Here is a 15,123-nt window from a genome sequence, read left to right as displayed (position 1 = left end):
TTAGAAGCATTGGCTGCAAAAGCATTAGTTGGGTAAATGGGTTTGCAAGGACGTGTGTGTTTGGCTCCTGGAAACAACAGAAAGCAAATGAATATCCTTTTGTTTCGTGAGCTTTGGCTAAAAAGGAGCAGAGAAAATAAACTGTCTTTAGGTATATAAGATGCCTTTCTGCCACAGTTCCTAGTTTGTGTTTCCCACAGGAACTGGGCACAATTATTGCAGGGTCTTGTTCTTGCAGAACATGCACCACTGGGGTTAAGAGTATCAGAGAGAGTTTAAATGCTAACTTGACATTCTGGAATTAATTCTTAATAAAGGGAGTTCATGATGTGTTTTGTTACCTGTAAGCATTTGACTCATATGTTTGCTAGTGAGAATATCGATATAAAGTATGTTGCTGTCCAGCTGAGTTGATTATCTGATGTAACATCTGGAGTTTGTGGTGGGATGGGTGAGTTAGGTTTCTGTTTTGTGAACAGATGCCTAGTTGCAGCATGCATCATTAACTAAGCCAACGGAAACTCTTCTGCAACTGGTGCTGTAGATACTAATCATTGTGTGTGCAACAGAAAATGGCCCAAGTGAACATAAGACAAATTACAGGGTATTTTCCTAAATTAAAAAGAAAGGCAAGTCAGGAATCAGTGACCATGCTAGCCAAGCTGATTTCTTGATTGTCTAGGGGTAGTAAAGCAAATGGGAAGAGACTGTAAGACTGCAAACCCTCCACTGAGAACAGGGGTCTCTCGGCCTTATAAACAAGTTCTGTAGAAAGAAGTGGCAGCACAGAGTATGCTGCGAGCAGCTTCTGCTCTGCCTTGTGAGAGAGTTAAAAAAGGCTCTGCGGAGAAATGCTAAAGCTAGATGTGTCAGGGGAGCTGTAACTGCAAGGAATTTGCAGCTCAATTCCCTTCCGAGGAAAGGGGGGTTGGTTGGTAATGGGATACAAGATTTGGTTGAATGTATACTCAGGGAAGAAACTGTGTTGGGTATTTGCTTAGATGTATCTTTACGCTTGCAACAGTTATCACAGCATGAATATATTCTATGTGAAAAGATGTTACACTGTTCCCACAAGGAGAGTTTTCCTGCTATAATTTTGTCTTCTGTATTGATTAATAGGTAAGAGAAATATAAAGAAAGGGAAGGAGATAACCACACAAATGAAGTGTGGTGAGCAAAAGGACCTGCTGAGAAGAGATAGTTTCCCAGAGTAGTGTATTGCTTAGGCCTGAAGGTTGTGGAAAAGACAGGAAAAATGAGGGTGGAGCCCTGCAGCACCCTTTGGTACTTCTGAGTAATTCCCTTTTACTCAAATTCACTCGAAAAAATGGAAGGAAAGGATGGGGGAGGGCAGGGCATTGGAAACATGCCCCTCTCCCCTCCCCAAAGAAAACAAAACCCAAAACATAAAACTACAGGATGTCCAGGTTTGCAGCTCACTCTTGAAAGGGAATTTTCCTGTATTAGACTTGCACTGCAGAGCACATTGGGTGCTTCAATACAGTTCCTTTCTGGAGGAAGCCAAGAGAGACCCACTCACAAACTGTGCTCAGGCTAAGCAGGGATGCAGAGGGATGAGTTGGCTGCACCACCACAACCTTGATGCATGCCTAGAAGGCTCCTGCCCTCATGCCACACCCCAGAGCACGGTAGTGAAGATTTCTCTGAGGGCAGGGACAGGCTTGCTTTGCCTGCTGTTGCAGAACATCCATCACTGCCTTTGGGTTATGGCAATACAGGTGCTCTTCAGCATACTTACGGTGACCACTGTCCCCAGTCTGTGCCTGGAGAGCAGGTCTTCTGTCCCGTTTCTGCTGCTTGATGCCTTCCTGGCCCCCTTTTAGCAGCCAATTGGCCCTAAGCCCACAAGGGTTTGAGAGAACAGTACAGATGCAGAACAACAAGAGATTAATCAGCAGTCAGCTTTTATTTACAAGATGTCTGAGATATATACAGCAAGATTTGCCAAACCTAGTGGAGGTTCTGAATTTCACAGCAGCACATAGTGATTCAGTGACATAGAATCATTAAGGTTGGAAAAGACCAACCACCTGCTACCACTGTTACCCACTAAACCATGTCCCCGGTGATCAGTGTAAATATTCTGAATTCATGTATAGGCTGGCAGCTTTGTAGACCAGGTCTGAAAAGAGTATCAATTGTGTCAGTTATAGGAGAAGTGGTAGAGATCCTGTTTGACAGCCATGAGCAAGCCAGGGACTCCTCGTCTACCCCCAAGTCTCGAAGAAAACACCACACTGGGAATAGCATCTTTGGAGGCTGGGTGGGGAGAAGGAATGGTTCTAAGCAGACGGGCATCTTGGAGGCTCCAAATTCTGGTGTAGCAATCCTGACCAACTGGAAAGGAAGAAGACCAGTAGTCAACATCACACGAGAAGTACTTTACATGGCTCTGCAAGACTATCATCGAAGAAGCAGAAGGTGGTCTACAGAGAACAAAGCGTAACCATTTCTATACATCCTGCAGGCAAAGTGCTTCTCAATACTTTACAAAACAGGATACAAAACAACATTGAATACTGCAAAAGTGGCAAGAATATGCATTTCTTATTAGGTAATAAGAGGTATAATAAATCAGCATTTAGAATGCTTTCCTCATTATTAGGCAAAAAAGTGGATAAAAACCCAGCTTGTCAAATTAAGAAGAATTATTCTCATTATTCCATCACTTACTGAAAAACCCAAGAACAGCAGACACTATGTGTACAGTGACTTCAAGAAGTCTAGCTATATTATGAGGATTTAGGAATTTTGCTTCATTTATTGTTACCTTTCCTTTTTGGAAAAAAAAAATCTCAAAATGTAGCCAAGAGTATTCAGAATAACCCTGAGTGACAGAAAATTTACAGGGAGTTCTGCATACGTGCCAGCACTTCAGTCCATCACCGCACTATGACCTGTAGCATCAAAGAAGCCTATACATGGTCTTTAGTCTCTATATAGAGATATTACTTCAAGTCTTCTGTTAACACATTGCTTCCCTGATCTTCAAAATCCATTATGTTCTGCTCTACTCTTGGGCCACGCTATGGAAAGGATAATGGGACTTCCTGAACATAGTGGATAAAGCACTTGAGAGCTATGCAGGAGTGATTACAGTAGGTGCGCACCTGTAACATTTTAGTTTTTGTAGGTGATTACAGTACATCTAAAGCAAAAATTCTGCTGAATTTTGAAGAATTAACAGCTTTACAGCTTGCAACAGCTGCAGCTAAGAAACACTCTTCAAGCATAAGAAAATCACTGCACTTACAAGTAGAAGGGAAAGAGTCAACCCACCTGCTGTAAGAAGTCCTTCCTCCTCATTTACATGCAAAGGGAGAATAGCATATTCATTGTGATGACCTTGGTACTGTTTCACACACTTTGCCGTTCTCAGGTCCCAGAGTTTTATCTGAAAGTTGAAGTAATTTTTCACACGAGGATATGTTAACAAAGCAGAGATCACTTGCTGGTTGGTAAATAAGTGGATCTAGTAGTGAGGAGCAAAGACAGCCCCCGTGGGGAACTACCACCCAGTTCCGTACCACTCTCCAAAGAACAGCCATCCACCCTCAGGTCCGGAGTAAGCGCGTCATTGCCCAGATACCGAAAGGAACTAACTGTCTATCCCACAGCAGCAGAACTGTACCTTCCCAGCCATGTCTGCTGCCATCAGGTAGTGTTCAGCCTCAAGAAGCCGAATAGATGTAACTGCTGAGTCATGGAAGAGGCGGATTGCTTTCCAGCTCTGGCCCTTGCGGTTGCGTTGACGCACATCAATGCTGAAAATCTCACCTGAACGGCAGCCATTGTACAGCATCGGGGTCTGGAAGAATCCAAAAGAAAGAGGGGTACTGCATAGCATATGAAAGGGCCTTATAGCTTACAGAGAAAGTACCTATGTCAGGCTTTTGAGTTCACTGGTGTAGTTGTCCAACTATTTTATTAACACAAGCATTAGGAACCAGAATTTTCATTACACAGTGCAACATTTTTGAGCCAACTCATTAGTTCCATTCAAACCTCAGTTTATTTTTTATTTATAAATACATATAAAATATATAAAAATATAATATAATTATATACATATATTTATATATATTTTTTATTTTATTATTTACCTCAGTTGTCAAAGTTCAGCTAGGTTAGCAGGAACTTAGTCTAACATAACAGCAGAATGGGAACTGGAATTCTCATGTTCTGATTTGACCCCTCTCACTACATCTTTGTGAACAAGTCAATTAGAATTTTATAGCTGTTTTCTTCTTGATGGAGACAATACATCAAGTGTTAATGGAATTAGGTCATTTTGAAAAAAACAAAACAATCTACAATGCATTATTACTGTGCTCTTTGTACTTCCATCATTTCCCTTTTACATCCGAATATTTAACAAAATTACCCCCAACGCCACAGATTTTGAAATCAGTTAATTTTTTCATTGCTATTCCACTGTGTGCCAGCATCAGACCACCTCAACTGTTACAGAACAGCTATCGAACAATAACTGCTGCCATCATAACCTTATCCACAACATGATGAGCCCCATCAACAGACAGTACCCACTAATGACAATGCTCTGAAAAAAAAAAAAAAAAAGAAGCGTGTATGGTTCTTTCTACCTGTGTGGCAAACTGTTGTGCCAAGACATCGCTACTGGTTCCAAATGTCTGTCGATGCCCTGTCACTACATTGGTCACGAGAACTCGTCGTGTCAGGCCTAAGGGAAACAGATTATGTTCATTTAGTTGTAATTTGAACTGCAGGAGGGAGATTAATGCAAGAAGTCTTTCCTACTGAGATAAAAGTGGTTGCTAGCCTTGCAGATCACCTGTGCTGAAGCAGTTGTCTGCTTGTGGATTCAGGCACCAAGCACAGGACCAGGCAGTAGATATCTTGAAGCTGCACAGCATTCCAGGTCGATCTCCTAAGAGAAATAAACACCACATGAAGCATCCATAAAATGTAAGGACAGGATGATAACTCAGGAAGATTCTCTGGACTTCCATGCTTCTTTGAACATTGTAATTAGAAGCAGAGATAATGATACCCAGTTAATATTCCTGTGCTACTCAAGAGACATGAAACAAAAATGGGACTTCACTGTTGTAAGCTGACGACTTACAGTCTATACATATACACAACTGTGAAATTTATTCATTAGTCAGACGGCTGACCATGATAGTAAAGATCAGAGAAGAAGAAAGTAACACTTGCCTTACAGCACTAAGTAAGCCATTTTTTAAAGACAAGTGGGCTGGAAACACAGAACATTTTCTTTAGAAGCTGTAGTTCAGCCAAAGCCTACCTTAGAAGTTCTATAAACAGTGAAGATGGAAGAATTAAAAAAAAAAAAGTAGGGAGGGGAAAAAAAGAACTTACATTAAATTAGTACTGTCTCTTCCCTGCTTCTCCTGGCCTGTCTGTGTTTTTAAAACAGTTTTTAGTGAAGTAACAGCACTCTAGGTTTGAGTCTTACTCATGTAGCTCCTGCACAAGGCCAAACAACCCATGTACTTTAAGTGCAGTTTTCACTTACTTTATGGCCTGTCTGCCACAATCACATAGATGTCAGGCAGCACAGGTGACATGTCTAAAACCATGCTGCAGATGGGGTAGGCTTTACTTTTGTTTTGAAGGTACCAGCATGGCTGCTGTCTCCAAGAACACAGAAAAAATATAAACAATACAGCTACAGCCATCAGATTTACGATAAAGGATTTTCTAAATCAATCATGCTTACACAAATCTAAGCACGACGTCTAGTACAAGGAGCCATGGGCTGAGACATTTACCAGCTTCCCACCTACGATTAATCCACTGAGCATAGGGAGTAGCTACTGTGATAAAAGTATCCCGCAATGATTCTAGGGAGTCTATAAGGAAATTTGAGCACTTCTTGTGTGCAGCTTCTGCATGTTACTTAAAAGGCCAAGCTACTCATATGAATAATCTCAAATGTTTACTTTACAAGCAGGGCGTTCTCCTGCCAAAGTGCAAAATCAGCAGAAGCTAAAAATAAACTAGTACTTTGAGTACTGCTTGCTAATTAGTTCTTAAGGTAAGTTCTTTCATCTGTTCATTTCTTATACTGCTCAGGACTTTCTAGATTTTTTTTTTTGTACAAGAATACAACAGGCCCACCAACTACTGAAATGTAGACATCTTTCCCTTGTACTCTTTGCATTACCATAAACTACTATCCAAAATTGGAAAAAAAAAACCATCCTACCTGGGTTAGTGCTGCTGAACAATGATGCTGGAAGCAAACTGGCACAGCCTGGAGTTTCTGCAATTCCCATGAGACACAGCTTGCTGGAGTGAGTTAAGGAAAGCAAAGATTTTTTTCCTAGAATGGAACAGGCTGCCTAATATTTATAGCTGGGAAAAGTAAGATGCTCTGACACAGTTGCAGTTCATAACGCTTTCTGTTCAGTAACATCTTCCAAGAACTTTGTTGTGCCTTACGCTTCATAATTAAGTCTTGACACTTCCTTTCTTTCATAGGATGAGCTAGAAAAAACACAATTGTGTATATGTATATAGACCATACATGCTGATGACACAGCATTAATATAGAATTGTTTTGATGGAGATGAGCTGGAGAAAGGGTTACATACACTGGGGAGGCAAGAGTCAATTTAGAGTGCATTAAAATAATTCCTAAAAATTATAGTGGGTATAAATAGGTTTTGAAACTGCTTTTCAAGTTTAATGTGGTAAATCTGTGTCATGGATAGTAAAAAACATTGAATAACCTAACTAATCCCCAACTCCTAGCCATCTCTAAGCAAGGCTGATGAATTCCTGCCACCTTCTGGATCAGTTCTGAATTGCATTGCTTTTCCCATGAGCCATTACATATCTATCAGCATCCCTTCCTTTTAATAGCCACTTTTAATGCCACTTCCATAGACCTTCTGTTGCTTGCCATCTCCCACTTTAAAATTCCATTTTGTTCCTCTCTTTTGTGACTCTGCGTTGTCCATTTCTGCTTCCTTTACTACACATCAACTTTCCTTTTCTTTTGAGATAAAGCTGCAGGACATGCTCTGGCACTGAGCTCTGCCACTTTGAATGAGTTGCTGCTCTTCTCCTCTCCCCTCCAGTCAACACGGTGATGGTTTACAACAGAAACCAAACAACACCCTTTCAAAGAGCTCCACTTTTTTTTAAAAAGAAAGTTAGTTGCCTTAACTCTCTTTTGTTGTTGCCCCAGCCAATTTCTAATCCTTATATCATCTTGCATACAGCATCTGCACTATTAATGAGGTGGGAAGTCTCCAGGGCAGGAAAAGTGCTTAATTTTGCCTTTTATTACACTGGAACTCCATATATCTGTAACAGCACCATACATGTCTCACTAGCCCCAACAACTTCCAATTTTATTTATTTTCTACAACCTTCCCTGCCTTCTAGAAAACAAGATTTTTGGGGCAACTACATGAGATGTCTTTTGAAAATTTTCTGTTCTGTGCAGCATGATGCAGAGTAGTCAAAGCAGCACTGACATTTTGCTTTTTTAAAAGGATATAAAACATGGGAGTCTGGATGAGTCAGTGATGCCCAGCACACAGAATTCACCTTCAGACACAAGAAGACATACTGTTTGTGTAGACCTCTTACTCAATTCATGAAAGGGCATTTCCATGCAAAGATGACATGAAACTACGCACTGGGCATACTTCCTTAGCTCATGCAATAGTGTGGTAGCAGCACACACGCAGTTTATCCCTATTCTCCTCTTAGGTGTACAGAAGAAAGGGCAGCATTGAGACGTCTGTCCAAATACGGACTAAGGCACCAAGCACATCCTATTATTTAAGAAATCATCCTTAACAGAATCTGAGCATGAAGAGATTACAGAAGTCTGTTTTAAATATCCTTCATGTATACAGATAAACACATGTTCCCAAAATTATTTTAAAAGAAAAGCTTACAAATCTTACTTTCTCAACATAGTTTTTTCAGCTACGGCTGAGCGAAACCCTGAAGCACTATCCTTGGAAGGTGATACTTCTACATGGTCTTCTGTTCTGATGGCAGCATAGCACTCCTGATAAATCATGCTGGTCCTCAGGACTATCCGAGACAAGTTTACTGTAGGATTCTTCCTTTCTCTCCTACTAGCCCCTTCCCCTCATGCATTTCCCCACGTGCCTACCAAGCAACAGCGTTTTGAGAATGCAGCAATTGAAGGAAGCAGGAACAGAACACAGTACTTTGCGGTTCGTGAAGTAGAGGTTGTCATACATCTCTACAGTGAGAGACTCCTTCCCCAAACCACTGAGGTTGATGATTCCGTATTTACACCCTCCGTGCTCTACGTCATTCACGGTGAATATCCGCTCACAAGCGACATCTGCCTGCAAAATAAAAGCATCATTGCACTTAGTGGAAACTTGCTGGAAAAAATGGCTTGAGGCAGCTGCATTAGGTCTAAAGTGGAGAAACATTAATTGGTCATGTTATCACTATCAACTTTCCATTCATCCTTAAAACAATGGTCAACACCTTTTTTAATGCAGGTATGGAAAAAATATCATTAAAAAAGAAATGTATTCAGTCCTTAAATAATAATAAATATTCTTTACCATTACAACAGATACTTCCTCTGGTTGTTATTATTAAGCACAGACTGGTATCAGTAGAGTACTCAAAGAAAAAAAGTAGTAATTAAAACTTATCTAAAGTGAATGTGGAATTCTATGCTGCTTAAGTGTAAGAGATTCTCCTCCTGCTTGATCACATCACAGCAAAAAGGATGCTGCTATATTTCAACTTTTCTTTTATAACACTAAGTTTCCAACCCCGTTCTGGCTCCAGCTACCTATGCAGTGCTCTGTTTATAAGGCTAGGAGCTGGTCCTCAAGAGCTTCCTGCAGGAACTATGTTGTTTGCTCCAGAGACCTTTCCTGCACAAACACGTCACCAAAACCAGTAGAAACTGCCTTCAGAGTATGAGATGTAAAATCATTACAGTCATTTACATGAACTCCCTACACTACAGACTTTGCTATTCCCCAAGTTCTTCTCTTCAGTTTTCCTCCTCTTCCCCTTCAAAAACCCATCATACTAATTGTCCACTCAATTCCTGTTTATTTCCAACAGGACATATTGATCAGCTCTCCAAATCAATTACATATCCAACCTTTTCATCATTTTCCTCTCTAAGGAAGGACAGCCTCTTCCTACCGGTTTAAAAACTACTGAGCTCAGATTTTGAGTACTGATACAACAGGAATAATGCACCTTTGAAAGCAGAATTTGACCTATAGGATTTGATTTCAAGATCCTCAGTTTCCACTGAAGACAGATTTTCTTTATGTGAAAGGTTTAACAGTTGTCATAACATACCACAATTATTTTAAAATTGTTGGTTCCAGCAACCGAGGAATCTGGACTGTGAATTTCTATCTTCCTCCTCTGCATGCAGTTCACTTTTAGTTCATGGACCATCCTGTAAAAGCAGGCAGGGTGGAAGGAGAGAAGGAATTCAGGTAAGCCTAGGTTTAAGAATTGTTGATAAGATAGTCAGAACTGCTTCTCAGTCGCAGAAGATAAAATGCTTGAAAACTAGCATGCTACAATTTCACTTACATAACCGTTTCATTGAATTTCATCCCATCATTTCGAACCCCAGCACATCTCAAGTAGCAGGAACAACAACATAGCAAGCCACTAACTCGCTTTCTACACTGTTATTGAATTTGAGCATAGAGATTCTAATGGTGGGGAAAACGTCCACATCAACTGAAGAGCACTAATCCAAAGAAAAGCTGAACTGTATTCATACAGCACAATGTGGCAAAACAGCATGTATTGAAAAAAATGTGAAGGTTTAAACTCCAGTTATCTGAGATTGGGAAATACCTTCCTCATCTGAATTCTCACCACTTTAGAAATTTGATTATAAAAGAATACAACTTTTTTGTTATTACAAGTAATATGTTACTCTGTCCTAAGTGGAAGAGTGAGGAATGAAAAAAACAACAAAAAAACTTGACAGGAATGGTTGTACAAGTAGCAGGAGTTGATATTGCAAACGGAAGACAATTCAAATTATTGTACCTGCAATAGCTTGTGGAGCTGAGCAAACCTAGCTGCCTTTTCTGTAACAGCATGGATGAATTTAGTCCAGCCCTTGTTGTTTTCTGGAAGAGAATAAAATGAAAGTGTTCTCAGTTATTTTCTTGTTTATGATTCAACCGTGGCCGTTGGTATTTGATATTTGGGTAACTTTTTCCTCTAGCCTATGTATAATAATATTTTCAAGTCTATAAAATGCATTTCAGCAACATTTCCCTGGTCTACTACAGTAAGTACACAAGAAAGAAGTATTCTTGTGAATCTACTCTTGTGAATTCCAGGTGCCTCTATATATACAAAAACTGGGAAAAAAACACCTCTTATTTTTGCTTGACACAATCAGCAGTACTAGCTTGAGGTGTGAAGTCACCTTGTGTTTTTACTCTAACACCTTAAATCTTATTACATAGCAAAGCTCTATCACCACAAGACTGCTATTAACATGCAGTCTTACTGCTGCACTAAGTTTCTTTTCCATTCATCACTTTTTAAAATTTCAGGTGAACACTTTATAAATACTAGGGAGAGCAAAGGATAGAGAACTTTGCAGAATTAGGGATTAAGAAATCTTTTTGATAATGCTCTGTCAAAGTATTGAAGAGTCAGAACATTCATATTTAGGAGGCCGATTCAGATGTCTGATTCTATAACCGGATTTTGAGAAGAAATGTATATTCACAGTTCCCATTAGCAACTACACGGCCAGCAGCTGTATAGGATCCATGAAAACTAAACCTCTCATGGAAACAGCTTAAGAGAAACCCTCCACCACCACCACCACCCTCCCACCAAACAACAGCACTTTCATAATGAAGATGGAAGAGCTGAATTGCTTGTTGAAGAAAGAACTTGATTACCTAAGGAGAAAAATACTACACTCCTCTCCCAGCAACAACAGCATATCTAAGCTGAGCTTCAGACGCTGATTTGCCAAGTTATAAGACTTGGCTTTCAGGCAATTAAAGCCACCCTTGCTAGGTATTTTACCCAGGTTTCAGACATGTAGTATTGCTATCAACTCTGCTGCAACACTTTATAATGAAAAGTATACAGGCTTTCCAGACATAAACTTGAAAGCATAAAGATAAGACCAAACTTGATGTTACCTGTACGAAGAAAATTCTTTGTTACAACACTGTTTCCACAAAACATCATTAGTATTATTTCCTCAGGGTCTAGGTACACAGTCTAAATATTTATTAAACACACAGAAAGCCTACAACTGAGATCCCACTTTGCCAATTCACAGCAGGGATCTGAAACCTGGCATCCAATGTCCTGACTGAACTGTAATTGTTGGACAATTTGTTACTCTGAGAGTTCCTGTCTCTTTACAAGTTGTTTTTTTGTTTTAGTAACTTCCTTTCATTCCTGTGTGGAACAACCAAAAGACTTCAAGAAATATAAATTCTCAGCAAAAAGAAATTTTTGCTTCTTCAGACAGCTTATGGGACTATATCACAGTTAAAAAATCTAAGGATTTTAGCTCATCATCTGTTGAGACAGAACACAAAGGATAATTGCAATCTATTTCAGAACGTACCTTGTTTTGTTTTTCTTCCTCTTCTAGGAGTCTCAGTCTTGTACTCTCCATTGCCTTTTGCTGAATACTCTCCTTGGTGAGTGGGTTGCAGTTATTATGCCCAGGCAGTAGGCGAAAATAGCGATTTTTATCTGGGTCATAGTAAAATCCTGGCAGTTCTTTAAAAGGTGGCAAAAATAAGCAAAATCAGATGCATAACCAAATTTATTTGTTACTCTTTGACATCCCACATCTTCATGGAAATGTCAGACTCACAAGGCTCAAAGTTCTTGCTCCTAGTTGGTCCCAAGCATGATAGGCAGACCGGGAATAGATGGCAACTACTTAGAGGAAAAAAGGATTTTATTCAGAAGAGGTGAACACCAACATCTTTGAGGATTTTTATTTAAACCTTTATCTACTACTAGAAACTGCGTTTGAAGTAACCTCTTTTTACTGCTGCTTATAATTCAGCTCCTTGTCAGTATGTCTTAGATTTCAGCTTGGCAACAAACGACCAAGATTTATTCAACTCAAAAAAGTGTAAAGTTAGTTGGTAAGAGCACATTGGATGTAGTATACAGAATCTGTTTACGCAGCAATAAATGTTAATAAATGTTTTGAATGACATATATTATTTCCTAACAGGCTCACAAACTCTTAAGCACAAAAGAGCAATATACAAAAAAGATCACTTTACACTCTGCCTTTGTCTGTTGCTAAGAGGTTGTGGAGTCAGGGGTGTTTCAGGACTCTCCTGCTGTGGAGGTATGCATGTTCCCACAGGCCTAGCTTTTCCTAGGGATGTTTAATGAGTCAGAAAACCAGAATGCAAATGGAACATCATCTTTTACAGCATTGCTACTGCATCAAGTCTGGTTTTGCCAGTTGACTCCCTAATAACGAATGCACAGATGATTTAGCCAGACAGTATTTCTTACAGATTATAAATACACTGAAGGCACAGAAATGAATTTGTATTTTTTCAAAGTGGTGGATAGTTGTGTCTTTTAGAAGACTGACTAATTTGATCTACATTACTTTTTTACATGCTGTCTTTTTATTTTTATTGAAAGATATATTTTATAACATCTTCAGCACATATAAGAAAGAAAAAAGTTCATATTCTTCCCAAACCAACATTTCTGGAGAGAAAAACAAAATTTTATTATTGTCAGTTTATAATAGCTTGGCTAAGCACATGAGTTTTCATACAAAAGATGGACTTCCAGGCCCAAAAGTGTTTTGTTCCTGCTGTCCAGATTTTCATTTACTACATCTCTTTAGATCACCTTTTCAGATACTAATTTTCTCTACAAACTTTACTGCTTATATACATCCTTTAACACCGTACTATTAATGCAGCTACTACCAATTTTTTTTTTAATAAAGTCAGCATACAGATACTGATTTTCTTACCTGGTACTACGGAGTTCTGTGTTAAACTGGACGAAGAAGGATTTCCACTGCTGCTGGGGTCTGCATTCACTGAGGTTTGTGGTTCCTCCTGTTCAGACCTAAAAAAAAAAAAAAATAATAGTATTGCCTTCAAGACAGGCTCACAATTGCCCTACACATCTTTTCCACAAAGCCTCTTTAAAGCAGCTTGTTAGTCACATTAACAGAGTGCAATTTTGCAGGTCTGTGATAAGCACACTGCGTATATCACTGTATGCCAACCTATGAAAAAGGAACAGTACAAACATTCAGCTTAAAAACCTCTCAAGAACACAAGAGCTAACAGTATCTCAAAAGTCTTAATTACTTGCTAAAACATTAGAGGTGGTTGCTGCTTCTGTATGTGTAGTTAACTCTTCAGTAAAGGATTAGTTCTGGGCATGTTACCATACCCTCTGTTTCAAAGAAAAGCACACCCCTGAAAGTAGGATAACACTTTAGAGCATAAAGTGGAAAGAAATGGCATGGATAAAAAAAATGATGTCAGGTCAGAAGTATTTTGCCATTGTCTTCATGACAGGAAGCTCACTGAGGAGCTTCAGAAGCATGCAAACCAAAGAAATATTTCATGAAAACTCTAGGAAAGAAAACTTTGTAATCAATATCACAGTAAAGTAGGTAACTGCAGCTTTCTTCTTTTGGAAGCCATTTAAACAGGCAGTCAGTGCTGAGGAGTGAAATTCCATTGGGATGTTTTCTGAATCGCTCGTTCAATTCTCACTTTTTGAGACAGGTCATCTTAAAAGCATTAGGCCAAAATATTTTTCACAAGTCATAATTTACTGAATCAAAAATAACAAGGCAATTCTAGTTTTAATACCAGTTCTATTGCTGTTCAGTTACACAAGTTTGCAATTTTTAAAGAATGTAACTGATCTACGGGGGTGGGGAACCGCCAAACTCAAGCACTTCAGTTTAAAGCTTGTTAGTAAAATACTTTATTCTATATTTATGAATTAGGGGCCATTTGCATTTCTAACGTTTTACACAACTAGAATCAATGGGGGCAACTCATACGTGTCTGCATATCTTTCCCTGAAAATACTTTTTAAAAGAAATGCTTGTAGTATTAAAGGACTGCTTTACTCCTGTAAGAGACCAATGAAAGCACACAGGAAAGAAAGAGAGCCATAAAAATAGCTGTAATACTGGTAAGTATAGGTTCTAAAATTTAAAATGTCATTTTCTGAAAGTGTCAGTTCCCAAGACAACAGATAATTCCTAAGACCTTGCCCCAGTTTCCTGATCTACGTGTGGCGCTACCACCCCAATACTCAACGTGTTTTTAAACTTTTAGGGAGATCCTTTGAGGATAGCTTTTACACCGGTAGTCACTGAGGCGTGAGACGAACGGCAGGGAACGGTGAGTACTTACAAACGCTTTTCTTCTCACTGAGCTATCTTTGCCTGCTGATGAAGGGTTCATGGGAGGAGACACACCTGCAGAGACTACCTCACGGACCACATCTCGGTTTAAAATCCGCAAGCAGCCGCGAACGTGCGATAAGTTTCCAGAACGCCCCGCAAGTAAGCACACCAGGAGCACCCTCTGGATGTGCAGAGGGCGGCCCCCCGCTCCCACACAGCCACCGCCCCGCAGCTGTGCTGCGGCCTGGCACCCCCCCCCCGGCCCGCACCCCCGCACTTGCCTCTCGGGGCGGTGACCGGGCCGCCTGCGCCCGCGGGGCCGGTGCCTGTGCCCGCGAGCGCTCCAGCGCCGCTTCTCCTCGCCTCTCCAGCGGCCTCCCCTCATGGCTGCCTGCAAAGCGAACGGACACACACGCGCTCGGGGTGGGGCCGCCGTGTCAGCGCGCCTCCGTACCCAGGGAGTCGGCGATGGGAGCCCCGGAGGGGCGCCGGGCAGAGCGCCTCACCCCGGAACAGGGGCGCGGGCGGCCCGGCAGCCACACGGCCTGACGCGGGGCCGCAGCCCCCCCGGCCCCCCGTCACCGCTTCCACCCGGCCCGCCCACCCCGATAGGCGCTCGTTGATTGGCCCTCAGCCGGCTCTGCCGCTTGACAGACAGCTCAGTCGCCAAATAGCAGAAA

General features: G+C 40.7%; 1 protein-coding gene across 3 annotated transcripts; it reads right to left on the bottom strand.

Moving 5' to 3' along the window:
* Nucleotides 1–1,911: 1,911 nt before the first annotated feature.
* DCAF4 (DDB1 and CUL4 associated factor 4) lies at nucleotides 1,912–15,042 on the bottom strand. 3 transcript variants are annotated; one of them, XM_080596051.1, is made up of 14 exons: nucleotides 14,950–15,042; nucleotides 14,725–14,834; nucleotides 13,037–13,134; nucleotides 11,639–11,796; nucleotides 10,078–10,160; nucleotides 9,364–9,466; nucleotides 8,229–8,372; nucleotides 7,541–7,590; nucleotides 6,239–6,318; nucleotides 4,838–4,933; nucleotides 4,629–4,726; nucleotides 3,656–3,832; nucleotides 3,304–3,418; nucleotides 1,912–2,361 (listed from the first exon to the last, which is right to left on the bottom strand). In XM_080596051.1, exons 2-14 carry the CDS (start codon nucleotides 14,826–14,828, stop codon nucleotides 2,168–2,170), a joined length of 1,500 nt encoding a protein of 499 aa, XP_080452177.1. In that variant the 5' UTR covers nucleotides 14,829–14,834; nucleotides 14,950–15,042; the 3' UTR covers nucleotides 1,912–2,167. The 3 variants fall into 3 exon arrangements, with proteins under 3 accessions (XP_080452177.1, XP_080452176.1, XP_080452178.1); XM_080596050.1 differs by having other exon boundaries at nucleotides 14,725–15,041; XM_080596052.1 differs by lacking the exons at nucleotides 6,239–6,318; nucleotides 7,541–7,590 and having other exon boundaries at nucleotides 8,171–8,372; nucleotides 14,725–15,041.
* Nucleotides 15,043–15,123: the final 81 nt, after the last annotated feature.

The sequence above is a fragment of the Anser brachyrhynchus genome (assembly GCF_964034855.1).
Source record: "Anser brachyrhynchus genome assembly, chromosome: 5".
NCBI lineage: Eukaryota > Metazoa > Chordata > Aves > Anseriformes > Anatidae > Anser > Anser brachyrhynchus.
The sequence above is the reverse complement of the archived record's forward strand: the minus strand, read 5'-3'. Positions and strand labels throughout refer to the sequence as shown.

What these genes read in the sequence shown, in the direction of transcription:
- DCAF4 (XM_080596051.1), bottom strand. Translation starts at nt 14,828, where the DNA reads ATGAGGGGAGGCCGCTGGAGAGGCGAGGAGAAGCGGCGCTGGAGCGCT. An exon ending in CATCCAGACTCCCATGTTTT is followed by an intron (nt 6,319 to 7,540) that starts ATATCCTTTTAA and finishes TCACTCCAGCAA; the next exon opens with GCTGTGTCTCATGGGAATTG. An exon ending in GGAAGGACTTCTTACAGCAG is followed by an intron (nt 2,362 to 3,303) that starts GTGGGTTGACTC and finishes CTTCCTTTCCAG; the next exon opens with TTGGTCAGGATTGCTACACC.